The 21,877-nt window shown below is 37.6% G+C and overlaps 2 protein-coding genes across 5 annotated transcripts; one reads left to right on the top strand and one right to left on the bottom strand.

Annotated features, from left to right (window-relative positions):
• Nucleotides 1-2,853: 2,853 nt before the first annotated feature.
• Nucleotides 2,854-10,667, bottom strand: LOC129241424 (N-acetylgalactosamine kinase). 4 transcript variants are annotated; one of them, XM_054877719.1, is made up of 6 exons: nucleotides 10,531-10,667; nucleotides 9,105-9,410; nucleotides 4,620-4,793; nucleotides 3,798-4,546; nucleotides 3,405-3,732; nucleotides 2,854-3,287 (listed from the first exon to the last, which is right to left on the bottom strand). In XM_054877719.1, exons 2-6 carry the CDS (start codon nucleotides 9,251-9,253, stop codon nucleotides 3,092-3,094), a joined length of 1,596 nt encoding a protein of 531 aa, XP_054733694.1. In that variant the 5' UTR covers nucleotides 9,254-9,410; nucleotides 10,531-10,667; the 3' UTR covers nucleotides 2,854-3,091. The 4 variants fall into 4 exon arrangements, with proteins under 4 accessions (XP_054733694.1, XP_054733698.1, XP_054733696.1 ...); XM_054877723.1 differs by having other exon boundaries at nucleotides 9,105-9,397; XM_054877721.1 differs by having other exon boundaries at nucleotides 10,560-10,667.
• Nucleotides 10,668-18,195: 7,528 nt separating this feature from the next.
• LOC129242681 (spliceosome-associated protein CWC27 homolog) lies at nucleotides 18,196-20,169 on the top strand. The gene is made up of 4 exons (XM_054879469.1): nucleotides 18,196-18,411; nucleotides 18,468-19,012; nucleotides 19,071-19,478; nucleotides 19,543-20,169. The coding sequence occupies exons 1-4, from the start codon at nucleotides 18,370-18,372 to the stop codon at nucleotides 20,057-20,059; spliced, it is 1,512 nt and encodes a 503-aa protein (XP_054735444.1). The 5' UTR covers nucleotides 18,196-18,369; the 3' UTR covers nucleotides 20,060-20,169.
• The last annotated feature ends 1,708 nt before the right edge of the window (nucleotides 20,170-21,877 follow it).

The raw sequence follows: 21,877 nt of genomic DNA, 5'->3' as shown, positions 1-21,877 counted from the left end.
GCAATGACATTGATGGGCTGTGCGCCAAGGTAAACGCCTACCTCGCCTACCTTTCTCACTTCTTCACTGCAAGGAACCTACAACTTTCACCCACTAAATCCACGGCGACTCTCTTCACCACCTGGATAAAGGAGAGCAAACTGCAATTTAAGGTAAAAGTCGATGACACACCAATGACTGTAAAAACCCCCAAAATATTGTGAGTTACCTTCGACAGTTTGCTCTTCTTCTCAGCGCATATAACCGCTATCGCCACTAAAGTCCAGAATCGCCAGAAGGTTCTCAAGTCGCTCGCCGGCAGCACTTGGGACAAAGACAAAGAAATGTTGATATCGACATTTAAGGTAATCGGCCGATCGGTTCTAAACTATGTATACTGCGCCTATTTGGTCGCTTGGAACCAGTGATTCGCAGTGGGCGAAGCTTCAGACCTACCAAAACACTGCGGTAAGGACTGCGACAGGATGTGTTCTGATGTCCCCAATACAACATCTTCACTACCTGTGAAGGAGCATAATAAACTGCTCAGCAAGCAGTTCCTACTAGGGTGTTACCGCAGGGCTCCCCCATGCAGACACCTGCTTGAGCCTGAGCCACTTCCCAGGCATGTCAGGAGGCTCCTCCTTAGTTACGCGGACGAGATCCAGGACAAAACAGACCAACAACTATTGGATCGGAAAGTATACAGACAGACAATCAACGACATTTATCGGGAGACTATTACTACCTTCTTAAGCTTCCGACCTCCGAGTGCCGTCATCGGAGTCCAACCACGCATTGCAGACGAAGAGCTCCAGCTTCCCCGTGAGACCCGCGTAACACTGGCACAACTACGTTCTGGATAATGTAGCAGGTTAAACTCCTACTAATCCAGAACTTATCCCGACATACCAAACACATGTCCTGCATGTGAAGGCACCCCGCACGACATTAGGCACCTTTTCACATGCCCCTTAAAACCCACTCATCTAACACCCCTCTACCTCTGGACCCAACCTGTCGAAACAGCAAGTTTCCTGGGCCTACCGTTAGATGAGATAGACGAGGACGACCGGTGATTACACTACACTGGCAGGGCTACTACTACAACAACAACAATAAATTTGCTCTGAGGCCTGACAACAAGTCGATTTCGAAAAAACAGCGCAAAAAGTTTTAAAAATATGCGAAAGAGTTTGCCAAGTGGTAATAAACTCAAGCAACGTAAATAATATTCCCTAATAGAATGGCATTCGTGAAACGGAGATCGGGCGAACACTTCGGAGAACTGCGCTTGGAAAACGGTTAGGCAAGGAAGCAGCCAAATGATATTGAAATATTTAATCCTCCTAGGCACCACGGCCATCTACCGAGAAAACAATGTATTTCTTTTTCGTCAAACTAATATTTTCAGCTCTGGAATTTCTTTTACGAGGGGTGCCTTTTATATGTCGGGATTACAGAACAAAAACAAATTTCAATCAGCGAAAATCACTTTATTGTTTTTCAAAATATTCTCCATGAAGATCTATACACTTTTGCATGCGTTTGAACCAATTGTCGAAGCACTTTTGCCACTCTGAATGAGGTACCTCCAAAACATGCATTCTGAATGCCGCAACCGCTTCTTCAGGTGTCGAAAAACGTTGACCTCTCAGTTTGTTTTTTACGTACGGGAATAAAAAGAAATCATTCGGTGCCAAGTCAGGACTATACGGCGGATGACCTATTAATTCGATGTTTTGGGTGCTCAAAAATGCAGTTGTTTGAGCCGATATGTGAGAGCTCGCATTGTCCTGGTGAAGAGTGATCCGTCTTTGGCGATTGATTTTCCTAATTTCTTGGAAGACAATTGGCAAACAAATGGTTGTGTACCACTCAGAATTTACTGCTCTGCGTTGTTCTAGTGGTACGGTTGCGACATGTCCAGTTTTTCCGAAAAAACAGGCGCCCATTTGCTTGGAAGTGCTTCGTGCGGAACAACTTTTGTTGGATTTGGCTCATCTTGAAACACCCATACAGTCGACTGCTGTTTACTTTCGGGCTCATACGCGTAAATCCATGATACATCACCTGTCACGATGTCATAGACGTGTTTCGAAGCCCCGCGATCGTATTTTTTGAGCATTTCTTTCGACCAATCGACACGAGCCTTTTTTTGAGCGATTGACAAATTGTGTGGGATCCAACGCGAACAAATTTTTTTGACAGTCAAATGTTTATGCAATATTGAGTGTATGCCCACTAATGCCTAAGATTGTCTCAATCTCACGATAGGTCACATGACTATCTTGCAATATCAGTTCGCGCACTGCATCAATGGTTTTCGGAACAACAACAGATTTTGGACGACCTTCACGAAATTCGTCTTGGAACCACGATTGAATACACCATACCATCGATAAACACTGGTCCTTGATGGAGCTTCATCGCCAAAAAATGAATTAAGTTCATCCATGCAATGTTGCTGAGTTAATCCACGTCGAAAGTTGTAAAAAATAATCGCACGAAAATGTTCACGATTTAATTCCATTTTTGGACCGAGATGAACCTTTTAAGTTACTGTAAACAACACAAATAGCGCTGGTATTTCAAGACGTTCTGAGTACGTAAAAGCCAAAAAATGTCAAACTTTGCGATACAGCTGTCAGTTGCCAGATTGCAACACCAGGGTTGCCAAATCCCGAAATATGAAAGGCACCATCGTAGAACAATTTGATTATTTTTAATGCAATACTTAACCAAATCGCACTCACCGTGCAAATTTACCACTGGATATATTTTATCTTAATATATATGCACATTTTTTTTGTACACTTTTTAGTAAAAATTTTTAATAAAAGCTTTTACTTAATTTCCAGTTCAATAGTGTTTATTTACTTTATAATATTTATTAAAATTCAACTACATAGATACGAATTCGTTTCCATTAAAGTAACAGTAAATAATGGCTTCTGCTGTTAACCACCAGCAAGTCAATTTATTATGTAATAACTCTAATTGTAGGTCTATTATGAGGGATTATAAAATTCATAGCTATAATATTTTAATATGTAAACTATTTCAGCAAGATTTTGGCAAATATTTAAAAAAAAGCAAGCATTTTTGAGAATCACGCACATTTCAGTTTAAAAATTTCCGCGCCATTTGCAGGAAATGTCGCAAATACTACATCATTAAAGTCATTAGCCCCATAGCGTTCCACTAAATGTGCCGGGAGTAGCTTAAAATATTTATCTTTAAGCATTTGTATATATTTTGTTGAAGCTTCGAGGGACTCACAGCAAGCGACAATGCAGCCACCCCAACTGAAAAGAGAAAACATGCGCACAGTTAAGCGTATGCGATGTGAGACTTATCATATTTCCGTGTAATATAAATGGCGGAAAAGTGGATGCTATATATTTTACTTATAAACAGCTTACCCAGCTCCGGTGAGCCGTGCCCCCACACCGAACGCATCGGATAAGGCAATCAATCGGTCCAGATCAACGTGTGAGCACTCGTACAACTCCTTGAGGCTTTGATGTGATTGACGCATCAATTGTGACATCGCTGTAAAACGTTTCATCGCATCTATTTGCTTTTCTTCATCACTTATTTCTTTGGTACTGTTTAAATTCAGCTTTCCGTTAACGCCGTTCACACCATTGTTGATATGTGGATGGGAATGCTGATTTTCAATATCCATTTCGATGGCGTTGTTTGTTGTTTGCTCGCAAATTCCACGAAATTTCGCAACACGCAGCGACTCTGTAAGGAAATGTTCAATTATTGTTATGCCAATTTCCCTTGCTCTTGCAGCCACTCTCACTCACCCTGTATGACATGAAGGGCGCGTTGCCTCAGCTTGAACTGCGTCATTTGCTGTGTATTGGCGGTAAGAAATTCTTCCTCGAATTCATCATTGCTGACCTGCAGCTCGCGTGCACACAACTCAGCACGCGTGTAAATATCTTGTGGCAACCATTTCACCACCAATTCTTCCAACTCACCGAGCGTGCACTGTAACGATTCTTGCAATTGCACAAAGCGAGTCATTCCGCGCCAATTGCTGAGCTTGGCATGTTTTGCAAGAATGCGCGTCGCCAGCCGACATTCCACAACTCGCTCATTGAAATCCGATGAAGCAGCTTTGTTCTTTGCCGCTAAACTGTTGGCCACTATGAAGCATACGCCCGCCGACAACTGTACAGGTGTTGCATTAAGCTCTGGATGGAATTCAATGAATTGCGCACAACCAGCACTGGCCAAGTAGGCGATGGCTTGATCCATACCCCCACCCTGTGTGCCAATGTAGCGTTCACAACGCGCCGATATGGAGGCCAACTGCTTGCGATGCAAAGGCAACTGGTGTACATATGCCGTGGCGAGTACAGCGGCACTAACCAATGCACTGGAGCTGCTCAAACCCGAAGCCGGTGGTATGTTACCGCTGAGCGCGATTGTCATGCCGATAGGAATGAATGGTTTATTATTTGACTGTTGAATTTGCTCGCAGACGCCTTTCACACCGCACAGATAGTAGTTATACCATTTCGGGCTGCCAAGCGCGGGCAAATCAATGCTGTGGAGTAACAACGAATGGCGCATAAATGCTTGTCTATTAAACAATACATGAAATCTGTGTTAATTACTACCTTAGGGCATTCAAATCGCATTTGAAGTTCTCGTATTGTGTGGATTCGACGTTTCGCAGTTGAAGAAATGTATGCTCCGCATTATATCCGACAGCCAACAGGATGCACTGCTCAATAGCCATAGGCAGAACTGGGTAGCCACAATAGTCCACATGCTCGCCGATTATGTTGACGCTGACATTTGATTATAGGAAAGAAGTATTTAAATATACATATATAACTACGAGTATGTAGGTGTTTATGCAAGGAGGATTTAAGTGTAACTATGTAGTTGTTTGTCCATGTAGGATTTTAAACTAAATTAATAACTTAGTTTTTACTGATTACATGATTGTCACTCTTCCGCCCCATTATCCGTACGTAAACTTTAATTAGATAAGTACATATACGAGAACTTTACCATAATTCTCTAGTCACTGTTGTTGTATGGCCACACACATATGGTCAGAAACACCTTCCATACACAAAATGGTTTAAAAATATTTTCATAACCTAAGCCAAAGCTAGTGCGAGTTTATTTTTAGAGATCAGAATGCACATTTGGTAATGCTGTGTATGGGAGTGTAAACCTGCTGAGCAAATTGAAGCTTTTTGAAGTATCTTTACCTTACATGAGAGTAGGAAATTATTCGATTCTGCAGCCTAGAGTATCAAACTAATCACGGAGTCGCAGGAAATTTTTCTCCCCATGAAACTTCGACCTCATAATCTATGGATCGGAAGTACAGCATTTAAGGGGACAGATATCTGTAAACGGCCCTATTTTCCCTGATTTTCATTAAAATTATTTAAAATGAAGAAGTCAATATATTTTTTTCAAAATTGGCATACAGTTTATTTATACATTAAAATAATACAACTTTTTTTCTATTTTAATCATTTAAAATGGCGGATGTACACTCAATTCTTCCAGGAAGGTCGCAGCGGGGCTCAATCGGCGGGCATTGTAGCATTGGCGTCAGTGACGTGAATACAAAAAACCAAACAGTTTTTGTTTATTAATGTCATAATTTCTATAGGAATTGAGCAATAATGGAAACAAAAAATTCGCGGAATAAAATGCTTCAAAAAAATGGATTTTGGGGCGAATTTTTCTACTATTTTTGCTTCGAAAAAATTATTTTTTCGAAAAATTTTCGAAAACTTGTAAATTCACATAGAAATTAATATCATAAAGAAAATCTGTGCAAAATTTCATGAAGATGGGTCAATAACTTTTCAAGTTATTGTGTACGCCAATTCAATATAGATTTGAGAAAAACGCGTCTAAAGTTTGAATACAACGTAACTGTACCTCTCCCAGCGCTCGAATGCAAAGAATAGAGTCGTCACGGTTGACGATCTATAATATAAGAAATACTTAAATTTACGTTCTAAAATTTTTTTGACATATTCTTAAAGGATTATATTAACATTTTATGAAAAAAAATTTTTTTTTTTTTTGTTTTTCAAAATTTTATAGGTATCTGTCCACGTCGGCAATCAAGAGCGAACCAGATGAACCATCTTCTAGTCGATAAACGTCTTGCTAAACGAAGTGCCTGCCGTGACTCTGACCATTACTTAGTAATTGAAAAAGTACGGTAACGAATTCCTTTCTTCTTTTTCTTGATTGGCGCGATTTTCGTCAACTTCAAATAAACTTTATAAATTCCTGTAAAAGGGTTATGGTAAAAGATGGGACTCAAAACCGCTCTTAGTACTCTGGCTTTCCACTGTGGTTATGAAGCGAAATGGAAAGGCTCAGCCAAGGCTCTTGAGATCCTATCAGACCTTCTCCCCCATAGATATCTATGGTAAATTTTGCGCAAATTGCAACACAATCGAACTGAGTACGCGCTAGATTACACTACTCCACAATTATTTTGAAAATATTTTTCCACACGAATCCCAGAAGACGTGACTGGGATAACGTTAAGGACCATGCCCGAGTGTCAGTGGCTCAAGACTAAATAATAAGGTCGTAAGTGTCATCCGAATCAAAAATGCTGCAGCTGAACTTAACTTTACTGCTACCTGACTACAGCAGCATCTCTCAACCTGAGTTAATAGCTATAAAAGAGGCTCTGCGTTGTGGGTCAGGAACTCGTCAGTTGCAGCACAGCCAACCACTAACTGCTCTGACAATCTTCTAAAGTAGCAGTTGAAGGTAGAGCTATTCCTAATGAGCTGACTAAGCGGTGCACCACGAATATTGTCTGGGTTCCTGGAAACAGAGAATTTACTGAAAATTACATCGTGGACGAGCTGGATATGCAGGAAACTGATCTTAAATCAGTCAATTCTGCCCAGTATATGGTCATCCCTTTATACTCAAGAAAGCTTTGATTCAGGTAGGTATACAACGCCCAAGCCAATAGGGCTACCGACCACGAAGCCCAGTTATGAGATAACTAGACAGGTTTGGCCTAGAAGAAATGAGCTTAGAACTAGGTCCCTCACCAATCTAGGCGGCCTTCCATCAGTGTCATCACCAGGCACTGCTTAATGGGAAGCGTATGGGGTTTCCTCAAATGAGAGCGCGTTCTTTGCCACTGCCCCGCTCTTACCAGATATCGCTATCTAAACTTTTACTTCTTTAGATGTCTAGCCGACTTGGAGTCGGCAACCATCCACAGTATTTTATCGTTTATCCGAGAGACGAAGTAGTTTTACCACTTTAGAAATTCGAGGGCGAACTCGAGTCAAAACTGGTGGCATCACAATGGGACTCTAGGCTTAAGTGGGCCGTCTCCACATCCTTAACATAAATGAGTTGGGGAGCAATACGTACAGGGTCCGGTACTCGAAGTGTAGCCAATTAAAAAGGCCTTAAATTTAGTTTGGAAAATTACTTTTATTCAATTCAAAGAAAAAATGTGTGAAAATAATACAAAATTAAGAATCAATTTACTTTTGCTCGATATGACCATTTTTTGCCTTGACTATGGCCTCGAGACGGTCCAGAAACGAATCGCAAGCTGCCCGAATGTGAATTGCAGGTATTTTCGCCCACTGGCGGACATTGGCTTTTTTCCGCATCTCGAGACTGGTGAATCTTTCAGTTCGTATATTGCTCTGCAAAATGGCCTAAAGGAAATAATCCGTCGAATTCGCGTCTGCTGCGTTTGAGAGGCATTGTATGGACGTTATGAAGTTCAGAACGTTGTTTTTTAGGCATTTTTGGTGCACTCGAGTTTGTGAGACGGTGCCGAGTCCTGTTGAAACGTCCACGGCTTCAAAGCAACCTCCAGAATACTTTCCCGATAATATTTCGCATTTACCTTACGCCAGACTCGATGAAAACGATTGGAGAGCGCCCAATTGCCATTACAGCGGCCCAAACCATTACCTGTGGTGGGTGCTGCCTCCTGGTGGCCAAGCGATGACTCTAATTCTCGTATGAACGGTCGGTCAAATAAACGCTATTGTTTTGGGAGTTTACGTATTGCTCAATTTGAAATATTTTCTCGTCAAAAAACACAATGTTCGGAAATTGACCGCTTTCGTCCAAGCGAAGCAACTGCTTCGCTCTCTCAAACCTGACTTTTTGCTGCATTGGTGTGAGATCATGCACCTTTTGGATCTTGTAAGGCTTGACTTTGAGATCATTTTTCAGTATGCTTCGGATGCTACGGTCAGATATTTTCAGTTCTTTCGCCATTTGATTGGCACTTCATCGGGGATTTCGCTCAAGTCTCTTCTTCACTTTTTGAACCATTTGACGTGATGTCGCAGTCTTTTGATGACCACCTCCATGGCGTTTCGCGATGCTACCAGTATCATTTTAACGAGTAATGGTGTGACAAACAAAAACTTTATTTACTTTAAGGTGCTCGAGCTTACGAACAATCGCTGGTTGTGATTTTCCAGCCAAATATAATGCAATCACACTATTACGTTTGAAATCCATTACTGATTTTCTTTTTTCGCTTTTACTCTCTGCAAAATGCGTCCGCGGGCTTGTGAACATAACTCTGGACTGTCATTTAGCCAACTAACAAACAGCTGATGCCCGTGCATCAGTCGCGCGAGCGGTCTGAAGTTGGTTATACTACGAGTGCCGGACCCTGTATACTACGTTTGAGTGTGTTATTATTATTATTATTATTATTATTATTATTATTAAAAATTGGTAAAATATAAAACATTACACCGATATTTACACCTCACTAGCTGCTGAGGACCCCTAAGTGTATTTACTTTAGTGTAATTAGCGATAAAAAATAGCTGGCGAACTGTTAAAACATAGAAAATAGCAGCACTTTAAAGGTGTATTTTGTTAATCACTTTTAATTAGTTAAATAATATCAATATTCTCCTTCGCATTATTAGTACTGGGCCAATACGCATTACCCCCAACGACATTTTTTGACCAACTTTGGAATTCGTTGCAAAATTCTTAAAAAAGAACTACAAGAGAACTTAAATTAATTATTAAATATTTAAAAGTTCTGTGGCACAACACAAATTATTAACTTTCACTACCGCTAACCCACCACCTACCGTCCAGGCATGCGAACGAAAAATTCCGGTTCCTGTCCAAACTGGCTGCAATAAAACTCAGTAAGCTTGCGTACACGCGCATACAATACATGCTCTGGCCGAAGCTCCAAGGTCGACATATAGATGGCGCTCTCCGCACTTGCAGACATCTTTGTAAGATACCCGCTCCAATACAAATCTGCTCCACTGCACTTATGTATGTTTGTTTGTAAGTTTATTGTTTTGATTAACGCTCTCAATACTAATTTCACGTAAGCTCTTTTAACAACAATAACATCAGCACAAATGATTGACTATACCTATTTACTGTCGGCAAATCAGAATATAAATAAAACCATGTGAAATAAATCGCGCGAAACAAGAACAAGAATTCGCACACAAAAGAGTGAATGAACTGGCTGCCAGAAGCGACGCAAGTGCCACGACAATTGTATACGACGGCGAATTGATAAGAACAGGCAGTATACTCGTACAACAAAAGTGGCAAGTAACAATAACAATCAATATGAATTGGGGTAAAGTGTTGATTAGGCTCATCAGCTGTGTATGTCACGAGAACATTTTTTTACTCTCAATTTTGCGAGAATCAGCAAATACTATTATATTTTCACACACAATATTTTCACAAATAAATTTTATTGATGCATCCAATTGGCAGTTACGCGTTTGACTGGGGAAATAACAGAATTTAACACAGAAAGATAGCGACATTGCATTACAGCTGACCGCCTTTTGTTCTAGGAGAGAGTTTTCTAGGGAGAGTACTCATGAAAGCAACGAAAGTGGGTGTGAAGAGAAAGGTGATAATAGGAATGTGCGCATCGCACAGTGTTTTCTTTGTGTGTTAACAGAGGGAAAAATTTGCCAGCCTTGGTTTTTTTTAAGAACATGGAGTGCATAAGTTTGTAAATTTTTGATTTTATAACAAGCTGTACAGATCTTTTCAATGATTTATTTTATTAAAATGTAAGCAATACATTTGGATTTATTTCGAATAGCTTCCTGAATAAGTCAACTCGGCACAACATAAATGGAAATGATTGCAATGTATAGACCGAATAGACGGGACTGCAAATATTTTCGAATCCTCTAGCCATGCCCACTTGTGTAGATATGTATATGTACATATGTACAGATTACCTATAACTTTGAAATTAATTTACGTTCACTTTCCACGTACAATAAAATATTAGTTTTGTCACGTACAATATTGACACTTCTACGGATGTGTTCACATCACACGTTTCACACAAAACAAAAAAAAACAAAAAAAATTAAACACTTGTACACATAAAATTTAAATTTATTACAGTGTGCATTATTCTATACAAGCCTATAAAAAAAACACTTGTGCACATACAGTTTAAAATTACTACAGTGTGCATTATTCTATACAGGCCTATTAAAATAAATAAAAAACTCCCACCGCCACCAGATAAACGCAAATCACTTAACGAAGAAAAATGTTTTATAGATAACGTAGGTATGTGGCTTTTTAAAGAAGGAAAAATTAAAAAATTACGAAAAAAAGAATTTGTGGAAGAATTTTTCGTTCACACTCAACCGACGACGACTTTAAATAAACTAAACATTTTTTAAGACGCCTCGCGCATTTCTGCTCCAGTAAGTCACATTTCAAGACGAATCTATACAAGGTGAAGCCACTAGAGCAACAACAAAATTTACATATATTTTGTTTTTGCATTTTGGTAGTTTGAATGTCAAAATTTCAATCGGAATGTCAACAAAAAAAGCAAAACTGACAAGCGGACCAATTTGATAGTCTGAACGCAGCCTACCCGTCACCAAATCAGCATGCGTACACGACGGGGAAGTAAACTAGCCATGTCCAGTGTACCGTACCCCGTACCCCCATGGGGAAGCCCACTGAAACACCTCTTCAGTGCTACATATAGAGAAAGCGTTGCACTATATGCGATGGGAGTCTTCCTTGACTTATCTGGAGTCTTTAACAATGTATCTACGAAAGCTTTGATAGAGAGCCTGGATTCAATTGGTGTGGAACCTGCTATGTAACACTAGATCGGCAAGCTATTAAACTGTGGAATAGCGATGGACGAATGAGGGTCCGGTACAATCTCGAAAAAGGCAAACAGAAGAACTCCACCGGAAAGAGTGTTTTCCCTTCTTCTATTGAACCTAGCAATAAATCAGATTCTCATCAAACTGAGGTATAGCGAACCAAAACTGACGGCATATGCTGAGGACTAGACTGTTACTATCTCAAGTAGGTATCCACAAACGATGAGTGAAATACTCAAAAGGACGCTTAGATAGATCTACAAGTGGACGGAAATGGTCGGACTGGAACTAAGCCAGACAAGACGGACTTCGTACTCTTTACAAGGAAGTACAAGATTTCTAACTGGTCACCTCCGAGGCTAGAAGGAGTTGAGTTGGCGCCTAAAACGTCGACTAAATATCTAGGCATTGTTGTGGATAGCAAACTGTCATGGATATTAAATGTGGAAGAAAGAGCAAAGAAAGACTCTGAATACCAAAACTGCAAACTTTATTTTATCACTGTCTAGGAAAGACTGCAAAATATTGATTGGAGTATTGGCGGGACACTGTGTAACCCCACAGCCCATAGCCAAAATGTGTCTACTTCAGAGCGCTGCGGGTAACACATGGAACGAAGGGAACGCTAGGGGTACTTTGGAACACCTACTTTGCCGCTGCTCTGCACTTTGCAAGACTCGACAAAAGTGCAAAACGAATTTGAGAGAAGCGAAGTTATAATTTAGCAGAGATATCACGTTTATTTCTCTCTTGGAAATTACGTTATATGGCAAGTGGGAGTGGTTATTGTCCGAAATGGACCTTTTTCAATACTAAACTATCACATGGGCTGAAAAGTCCCGGGCCTAACACATAGATGGCAATAGTTCTGAGAAAGATATATTCAATGTAAGTGCTGCATTTGCTCACTGTTGACCAAAAATAAGATCGTGTTCATGATTATGAGCAGTGGCAAAATTGCATGAATTGAACTTCGAATTGCCCCCACATCCACCGCATTCGCCAGTTTTGGCTCCCAGCGACTGATGGCTGTTCGCAGACCTAAAAAAATGCTCGCCGGTAAGAAATTTCGCTCGAATGAAGAGGTTGTCGCTGAGACTGAGGTCTATTTTGAGGCAAGAGATAAATCGTTCTACAAAAGTGGTATTGAAATGTTAGAGCGGCGCTGGAAGGATTGCGTTGTTCTTGATGGGAATTACGTTGATTAATAAAGCTAATTTTTAACTAAAAAAACGTGTTTTCTTGGTTAGACCCGAGACTTTTCAGCCCATAGGCAATTTTTAATTTTTTCTCCTTGTCCACTCCTCTCGGGAGCATAGGGCCTCGACAAGACTCAGTCTTGCGTTGGTTACGTTAATCTATTTTGATTTCTGATAGGTTAGGTGATTAGCCTACCGCTATCTTGGAAAAACAATAATATGTATTTGTACCAACTTTTATTGAAATATATTAAGTTTTGCTCGAGCCATCGTGCGAACGGGCGGACAAACGGATGGACAGATATGGCTAAATCGGCTCTTTACATCATTCTGCGTATTTCGATTTGTCCATATCTATTTTGATTCCTTTATGCTGTTACATACAATCGTTATGTGACCATAATTACAATGCCCTTGGGCACAAAACATATCCGCTGCTCTAGTAACCACACCTTGTATCAACTTGCCTTGTTACATTTGATATCGCAGCGCTTGTTATTGTTGCTTTCGGTCTCATATGTTTCTAACGAGACGTCTTATCAGTCAGTGCATTTTATCTTAATTAAAAATTAAAAACGTATTATATTGTTATACTAAGTATATGTATGTATGTATGTATGTATTATATGTATGTATGTAGTGTGCCACTATAAGTTTCTAGCATGAGAAACCGGTAAAATGTGTGTTTTAAATTCAAAAAACTATACTTATGCTCACCTTCAATTTCTGATGATACATTTTATCGTTTGTTGAAACCAATTTGGAACAAACAATTTTTGGAATATTTCAAATATTTTAATTCACTGTTAGATATCATTGAGTATTCGGATACTGATGTATCCGTTATTTGAAACGCACGAGTTTTATATGTTGCTCTGGTATTTAGTGCGTTGATAAGCAAAAATAGTTTAACCTCGAACACATTCTTGAGTTGGTACTTCAGTGTGATTGTTTATAGTTAAAACAAAAAATGAGGTTCGATTAATTGCTTTGTAAGCATCAAATTATAATAGAGCCCACAATGAAAGTTTCAAGCATAATTTTAATAAGACAAAAAAAATCTGCCATTACTGCTGTTTTTTTGACGTGATAACGTCTTATAATTCGATTTAACAGGCTGCACGCACGAAAAAATGTGTCGTTACCTTGCTCACTAGTGTTACCTTGCTCATTGCCGTTACCTTGCTCATTAGTGTTACCTTGCTCATTGCCGTTACCTTGCTCATGTGTCGTTACCTTGCTCATTGCCGTTACCTTGAATGAACTGCAAGCGAAAGCGCGGAACGAATGACAAAGCAAACAAAGCAAACGAACGGCAACGTTCGACATCTTGCTCTCTCCTACTTAAGTGAGCGTATATGTGTATGTATATACGCATATGTACATATATAATATAAATTCACGTATTTGTATTTGCATATGCCTTCTTATTGATTATTATTAATTTGATTTTCTTGAAGAATTTAAAATAAAACCAAGTTTGTTAATAATACCTGTTGTTTTAATGTTATTATTATTTTTTTAATAATAATTCTATGTAGCCGGCTGCACGCACCAAAAAATGCGTCGTTATCTTGCTCATGCGTCATTACCTTGCTTGAACAGCATGTTATGTTATTATGATATGTTATGTTATGTTAGGTTATGTTATGTTATGTTATGTTATGTTATGTTATGTTATGTTATGTTCTGTTATGTTATGTTATGTTATGTTATGTTATGTTATGTTATGTTATGTTATGTTATGTTATGTTATGTTATGTTATGTTATGTTATGTTATGTTATGTTATGTTATGTTATGTTATGTTATGTTATGTTATGTTATGTTATGTTATGTTATGTTATGTTATGTTATGTTATGTTATGTTATGTTATGTTATGTTATGTTATGTTATGTTATGTTATGTTATGTTATGTTATGTTATGTTATGTTATGTTATGTTATGTTATGTTATGTTATGTTATGTTATGTTATGTTATGTTATGTTATGTTATGTTATGTTATGTTATGTTATGCTATGTTATGTTATGTTATGTTATATTATGTTATGTTATGTTATGTTATGCTATGTTATGTTATGTTATGTTATATTATGTTATGTTATGTTATGTTATGTTATGTTATGTTATGTTATATTATGTTAGGTTATGTTATGTTATGTTATGTTATGTTATGCTATGTTATGTTCTGCTATGCTATGTTATGTTATGTTATATTATGTTAAAGTATATTATGTTATGTTAATGTTACCTTATTCTCTATATCCATACATAATATCTATCAAACAAATAAAATTAAAATTTTCTTTTGAAAAATGCAACCATTCAATCAGTATTTTCTTATGACGTTATCACGTTAAACTATCGTCAGTAAACCGACTTTACAGACAACCTCTTTTTTTTATAATTTTTCTCGGCGCTTTCATGTTATATTTCTAAATTTTTTCATATTATCGAAAGCTTCTTCGTTTACTTCATACTTCAGACGCCTGAATGTAACGACGCCGAAGTCAAAAAAAAAATAAAAATAAAAAAATAAATAAAAAAAAAATTAAAAAATATATAAAAAAAATAAAAAAATAGCCGGTGGCCAACACGACTTCAGCTGATCTGATAATCTAAATTCAAATCTAATCTAAATTCAAGTTCTTAATTTTTAAACCATCAGAGGGACGTGCGGAGACTAGAAATTGACTCAGGCTAAAACGCCCATTGTATTGAAAGGAAAGTATTCTGGAAAGTCCTACCCTTTTTTAAACAAAGAGGCAAGGAGAAAAATAACAGAAATAGAGACTGAGAGAAAGGAGCTGTGAGAATTTTCCAGATTCTTTGGCAAATCTGAAAGTATCCTCCAGTTTGAGAGAACAAATATTACTCATATCCATGACATCGGAACCCAAAATTCGTAGCCTTGCTCTAGCAAAGACAGGACACTCACAGAGAAAATGCTCAGTGCTATCCGCCTCCTCATGAATTCATGGAATCGGAGTTGAATATCTACAAAACATCGATTTATTGCATTTCAACTAATCATTTGGGCTTACGTAAGGTCTGTGCCCGTTTCATTCCGTGCAAGTTAACTGAGGATCAAAAATTGCTTAGAATTCAGCATTCGAAAGACCTCATTAAAGAGGCGAGAAGAGACGGTGTTTGTTGTGCGTGATGTTTCCAACATGAACCTGAAACTAAGCGTCAAAATGCCGAATGTAAGGCCCCAGACGAGCCACCACACAAAAAATCGCGTTTGGAGAAGTTAAAAATCAAGTCAATGCTCATTTGTTTTTACGATTCCAAGGGAATTGTCTACAAGGAGTTCGTGCCAACGGGCCAAACCGTCAATGCAGTTTTCTATATTGGCGTTTTGAAACGTTTGTTGCATCGCATTCGTCGATTTCGTCCTGAATACCGCGAAGAAGGAAGCCGGCGCTTATTGCATGATTATGCACCATCTCATCGATCCACTCTTGTGACTGATTTTTTGACTAGAAATCGCATTTTAACCATCAATCATTCACCGTATTCACCTGATATGGCTCCCTGTGCCTTCCACTCATTCGGAAAATTGCATTAGGCCATGAAAGGAAAACGCTTTGCGTCCGTAGAGGCCATCCAAAAGGCTTATACCGACATCCTGAAGGACATTCCGCTAAATGACCTGAAACACTCTTCCGAAAAGCTTTTAGATCACGCAAAACAGTGTATCGAGGCCAGAGGGGACTATATTGTATAAATAAACTCGAAGTTATCAGAACTAAGCTCCTGACGTTTCTATTTTAGCTCAGTTTTGTTTACTCTGGACTTCACCTTGTACGTTTCTGGATGTGGTGGTAGTTTGTATGCATATTTATAAACATGTGCGTGTATGCGCGTTTGGCTTTCTGAACGGATATTAGAATGATATTTTCTCATCAATACAAGAAGTTCAGATTTGACTGAAGAGATTAAATATATGAATGCATATCAATCAGTTCGAAAGTAGTATGAATTACTTTATATGGAAAATAAATTAAAATAAATACAGAATACACTATTTTAAATCAATTCTAATTAAACTAAATACAAAAATAAAATAAAAATATGGAACAAGAAAAAATGTGTACAGGACTTGAACCTGAGTCAAATACGGAACAAAAATTGCGTTAACGATGTGTCTTTCATATTTGTGCTAATGCTTAATTCTAAATCTACTACTAGTGTGTTAAAAACAGTAAAAATCTTAAATCCTCTAGTAGTATGGTAAAAACCATGGATGATAGATACCAGGTTTGCTCGTTAGGTATGGTGAAAAAAAAAATTTGAGAGGAACTTTGGATTCTACGTCATTCGTTTTGTGTTTCAGAAAATTTTACTTTAGCTTAGTGTCGAATTCGCTCAGAGCCGAATAACGGTCTGCTGGGTAGTACACCTCTATATCTTTTCACCATGGGTAAAAACAGTAAAAATTTGAAATCCTCTACTAGCGTTGTAAGTAAAATTCTGAAATCACTTACAAGCGAATCTTCAATTTAGTACAGCTTATTAACATTTGCGCCTTCTCATTTCATTTGCATTATCTGTTAACGTCCTCTGGAGGAAGAATAAACGAAAGCAATGGAAACTGCCAAACACAAAGAATTATATACACACAAACACTTTCTTGCCAAGTTGTCATCAGCATCAATATGGAGAAAAAACGCATTTGTAGGCTTTATATCCATTTGTTGTTTCGTCAATTGGCCTAAAAATAGTAAAAAAGTAGCGGTTTTTGGAAGACGTCAGTATTCTGTACACCGTGCGCGAGATATCGCTTGCTTTCAATTGTCATTTTTGTGATGTGATAACTATTTTGGCTGGAATTTAGAACAATGTATATTTTGGAATTTCTGGCAAACTATAATGTTTTTTTTAATGAAACTTGGTGGAGATGTTAGTGAGGTGTTAAGGAACACTCTTTATAACTTTAAATTATTCGAGAAATAATAATTTTTTAATTATTTACATTCAAAATGCCCTCGGGAACTTCACTATAATTTGCCACATTACACTCTATATTTTTTAACATTTCACTAAAATTCACCAAATATACACTCCCACGCGTGTTTGTACCGATTTTTATGCTAATATTCTAATTATATCTATTAAAATTAAATGCAAATTCATTTGCCTATGCAATTACATTCCAATTTTAAGCACGAACAAGAAGAAGATTGGAATTACAACAGTATGGTTTTGCCGGATGCCTGCAAATGAAAACAAAAATTAAGTACTTGAGTTTAGTGTTAATGTTGGGAATGGGGGTTATTGTGCCTGCTTACTACATACACGCATATGACGTTTTAATTTTGGGTTCAATGGTTTTAACACGGAAAGGAGTTTTACGCAAAAATACTGTGTTAATTAATTTAATTTAATTTTAATTACTTTATCATTTTTTGTGATACGCTTAATATCATTGTTTTTAAGTTTAAATGAGTTGTATTGTTTTATTTTCAAAATTATTTCTCAACTTTAAATTACAGCAAAAAATACTGCAGTTTTACAATGAACCTTCCACTGAACATCGCTGCGTGCGAACTTCGTTTTCATTTCAGGTGTATGGCAACACCAACTTTTCGCTAAATTATAGAACTTTAACATTAAATTACTTAAAAACTATAAGCCTCCGGCAGGTTCTGTTTTCAGTTTTAAGATGGGGATACACCCCTCTATCACCCCCTTTTTACCATTTTTTCCAAAGCGATATACATTATACTAAATTTTAGCCACTATTTTCTTATTTCGTAGCATCTTCCATTGTGCCAACTTCGTGTATTGTCGTCGTGTCGCTCTCTTGCGAAAATTTAAATAGAACGCAAGCCAGATTTTCAAGCAGGTGAAGACCACTTGTTATATTTCTAAACACAACTTGGAAGCATTTCGCTTAATGCGAATCCATATGTTAATTCGCCTCGATTTCGCCCGGGCGTCTTTGTAAATATTTTTATTTTGTCAGGATAATAAAGATTAATTAACCCTAAGCTCAGTGCTAATAAACAAAAGGGATATGAGTAATATTTACATCCAAGAACCACCCACTTCAGGAAAGGTAAGCATTATTTTCTTAATATCCCGTACAAGTATACGATAAAATTTCTGTTGTAGGTGCTGCTAAAGACTACTGTGGGTGACATAGATATAGAGCTATGGTCTCGTGAATGTCCCAAAGCTTGTCGCAACTTTATACAGCTCTGTATGGAAGGCTACTATAATGGCACAATCTTTCATAGAGTCGTTAAAGGTTTCATCGTGCAAGGTGGCGATCCAAACGGTGACGGTACTGGTGGAGAATCTATCTACGGGCATACATTTAAAGATGAATTCCATTCTCGCTTACGCTATGCCCGACGAGGTTTGGTCGGTATGGCGAACGCCGACAAGGATGATAATGGTTCGCAATTTTTCTTCACCATGGCCGCTACACCGGAGCTGCAAAATAAAAACACACTATTCGGCAAAGTGACCGGCGACACTGTATACAACATGCTGAAGTTAGAAGAAGGTTTAGTGGATCACAATGAACGCCCTATGTATCCGCAGAAAATTTTGCGTGCGGAAATATTAAATAATCCATTTAATGATATACTTCCTCGCAAATTGGCGAAAGAGGATAAAAAGGAAAAGACAAAAAAGCGCGAGAAGGGTGTCAAGTAAATAAAAGAGAATCCAGAATGCGTTTACTTATTATATTCAATATTTGCTTTACAGGAACTTTGGGCTACTCTCATTTGGTGAGGAGGCTGAGGAAGATGAAGAAGAAACCAAACAGTTTGTGCAGAAAAATTCTGGTAAAGCAAAATCATTGCATGACGTTGAAGATGATCCTAAACTGAGCAAGGACGTCTTGCACATCGAAAATACAAATATAAGTTCCGAAGATGAAGAAGCATTAGAAGAAGAGCGTCAATTAGTACGTATTAAAAAAGAGCCGTTGGATGATGACGATGTAGAAGAGCGTAAGCAGCGCATAAAAGATAAATTACAACCAAAATTGAATGAAGCTAAAAAAGTACCTAAAATTGAGTCCACGCATATAAAACATGAAATATCGGACTCTGATGAGGATGTACTATTGACACAAGAACAGGAGCGTAAAATTAAAAGCGAAAAGAAAAAGTAAGTGCAATCGGAAATTGCGGTGGATGTGTTTTAATTTTATGAATTTCGTTTTTGCGTTTAGAAATGAAATCCAACAAGAAATAATCAACCTCAAAAAGGAATATCAAAAAGAAAAGCGAGAACGTGAAAAAATAAGTGAGAAAAAACCCGAGCACAGTAGTGTTATTGAGTTACGTGCCAATGCGGATGACAACGAATTCATAAAGAATTTTATCGAGGAAAAAGAAAAATATAGCGGTTTAAAGTCGAAAATTCCCAAAAAAGGTGCTAGTCGAGAGGATTTCACTTTAAGTTTGCTTTCGAAATTCCGCAATAAATTGGAGACGCTAAAACAAAAGCAGTCTGAGTCGAAAGATAGCAACGAGTCTCTGGACGATAGCGTTGTGGAGAAAGAGATACACGGAGATGATTGGTTGGCGCATACATTGAAATTTGAGGAAACGGTAGCCGTATTAGCCAAAGATGCATCAACAAAGGGTGATGATTGGTATGATGCATACGATCCTAGAAATCCAATAAATAAACGAAAAAGGGGAGAGGGTAGCCAAAGTGAAAAAAGCTTCAAACAACGAAAATAAATTCTTATACGACCCAATCATTGTTAGGCCTAATTTATATGGATTTATATGGATGTGCAGCATAGTGGTTGCGGCTTTTTTCTTTTTTTTTTTTTATTTGTAGGGTATCTATGTTTACATGGGCATTTTGTTTGTGACGTTTGCGAACTCTTGAGCATTTTGAGCGAATCGTGATATTTTCATGTGCTTCATGTGTTCAAAAAGCTTCGGTCAGGCACAAGATTATCTATTAATAAAACTAATTTCTCTAGTCCGATTGATTTTAGATGAACCTCCAAGGACTTGTGATGATCACCGCAAGGGACTTCTAGAGAAACGGGCTCCACACAAACAACGATAACTTTTACAATTATTAATTTTTTTTTTTTGAAGTTTTTCTAAAGTGAAGTTATTTTTGTAAAATAAAGCAACTGACTAGCAAAAAAGAAAAAAATATTGAAAATCATCATTTTTTCGGCCTCTGACTACCCCTAATCCCTAATTAAACTCAACTAACTGCACTATTAATTTCTGGCTCAAGCTCATTTTTTTTCGCCGAAGTGCACATTTTAAGCATGAAAATCAAAATTTGAAATGTTAGCAATATTATAAATTTGTATGCTAATTTTTTGGGCTGAATTTAATACCAGAATTTTAAAAACAATTCCAACTCAACCTATTTGAAAAAGTATTTATGTCTATATTTTCGAATAGCAACATAAATTAACAAATTTAAAAAAGTTAAACAAATTTTAATGTAACGTGCCCCACTGTATATTTCCATAGTGAAAAGGTTCTTAGATGTGCAAGGCGAATTGAGTACCTTAGGCGCCATTAAAAAACAGTTACTGTATTTTCCGCAAGGTGGATTTATTAAGGTGACAGCATTCACCCAGCTGAATTTTTCGCCGTAGGTATGGCTTACGTCAAAATGATATGCTTTGTTTGTATGTATTGGTATGTTTACATTCGTATTGTATTGTATTTTGACTTGATGCCTGTACCAAAGGTAACAACAAATACATGTAGGGTTTTACTTATATGTGGTTGCTGTCACCTATAATAAATTCGCCTTGATTTTCCGCGATTTTGACAAGTCTGACCCAATACCTAAGGCACTCAATTCGCCTTGGTATTGTATCATACTTGGTGAATACATGTGAAATGATCGTGCGGAATTCGACTACTGAATCTCTCTTATTTATGGGGATAGATTTCAACATTTGTTTGCTAGCCATGGTGAAAAAAAGTAAGTTGGACTTTAGCTCCACGTCACTTGGGAGAGATTAATAAAATAAAAACACAATGCATAACAAAAAGTGTAAAGTACGATTAGGTGAATGCAAAAAAAAACGTTTTTAGCGAATTGTGAATTAAAATTAGGAATTTGGAAAAACAAGAAACGAAACAATTCGGACATCGTTATATTTGAATTAACACAAGGGCTATAGGTACAAGAGCTAAATGTGAGTGAGTGGGAAACCGAAAATACTTAAAAATTGGTTAGCTACAGTTTTTACGTTATAGCAATTTAAAATCGCGCACTTCATTTAAATAAAACTATTAATTTTAATTAAAGAATAACTCACTTCAAATAACGCACTTTAATTAAGCACTTTCGCACATTTGTATTCACCGTATTTGTGAACAAGTAATATGGCAAGAGCATTGGATGTGTTGATTTTTTTCGCATATCACTAGCACATCCTAAGTGACGTCAGACCGTCAGCCGATTCTGTCATCGACGAGAGGCGAATAACCAAGGTGGATTTATTAAGGTGACAGCATTCACCCAGCTGAATTTTTCACCGTAGGTATGGCTTACGTCAAAATGATATG

The sequence above is a fragment of the Anastrepha obliqua genome, chromosome 3 (genome assembly GCF_027943255.1).
Source record: "Anastrepha obliqua isolate idAnaObli1 chromosome 3, idAnaObli1_1.0, whole genome shotgun sequence".
Lineage (NCBI taxonomy): Eukaryota > Metazoa > Arthropoda > Insecta > Diptera > Tephritidae > Anastrepha > Anastrepha obliqua.
Note: the sequence above shows the minus strand (reverse complement) of the source record. Positions and strands in the feature narration are given on the sequence as shown.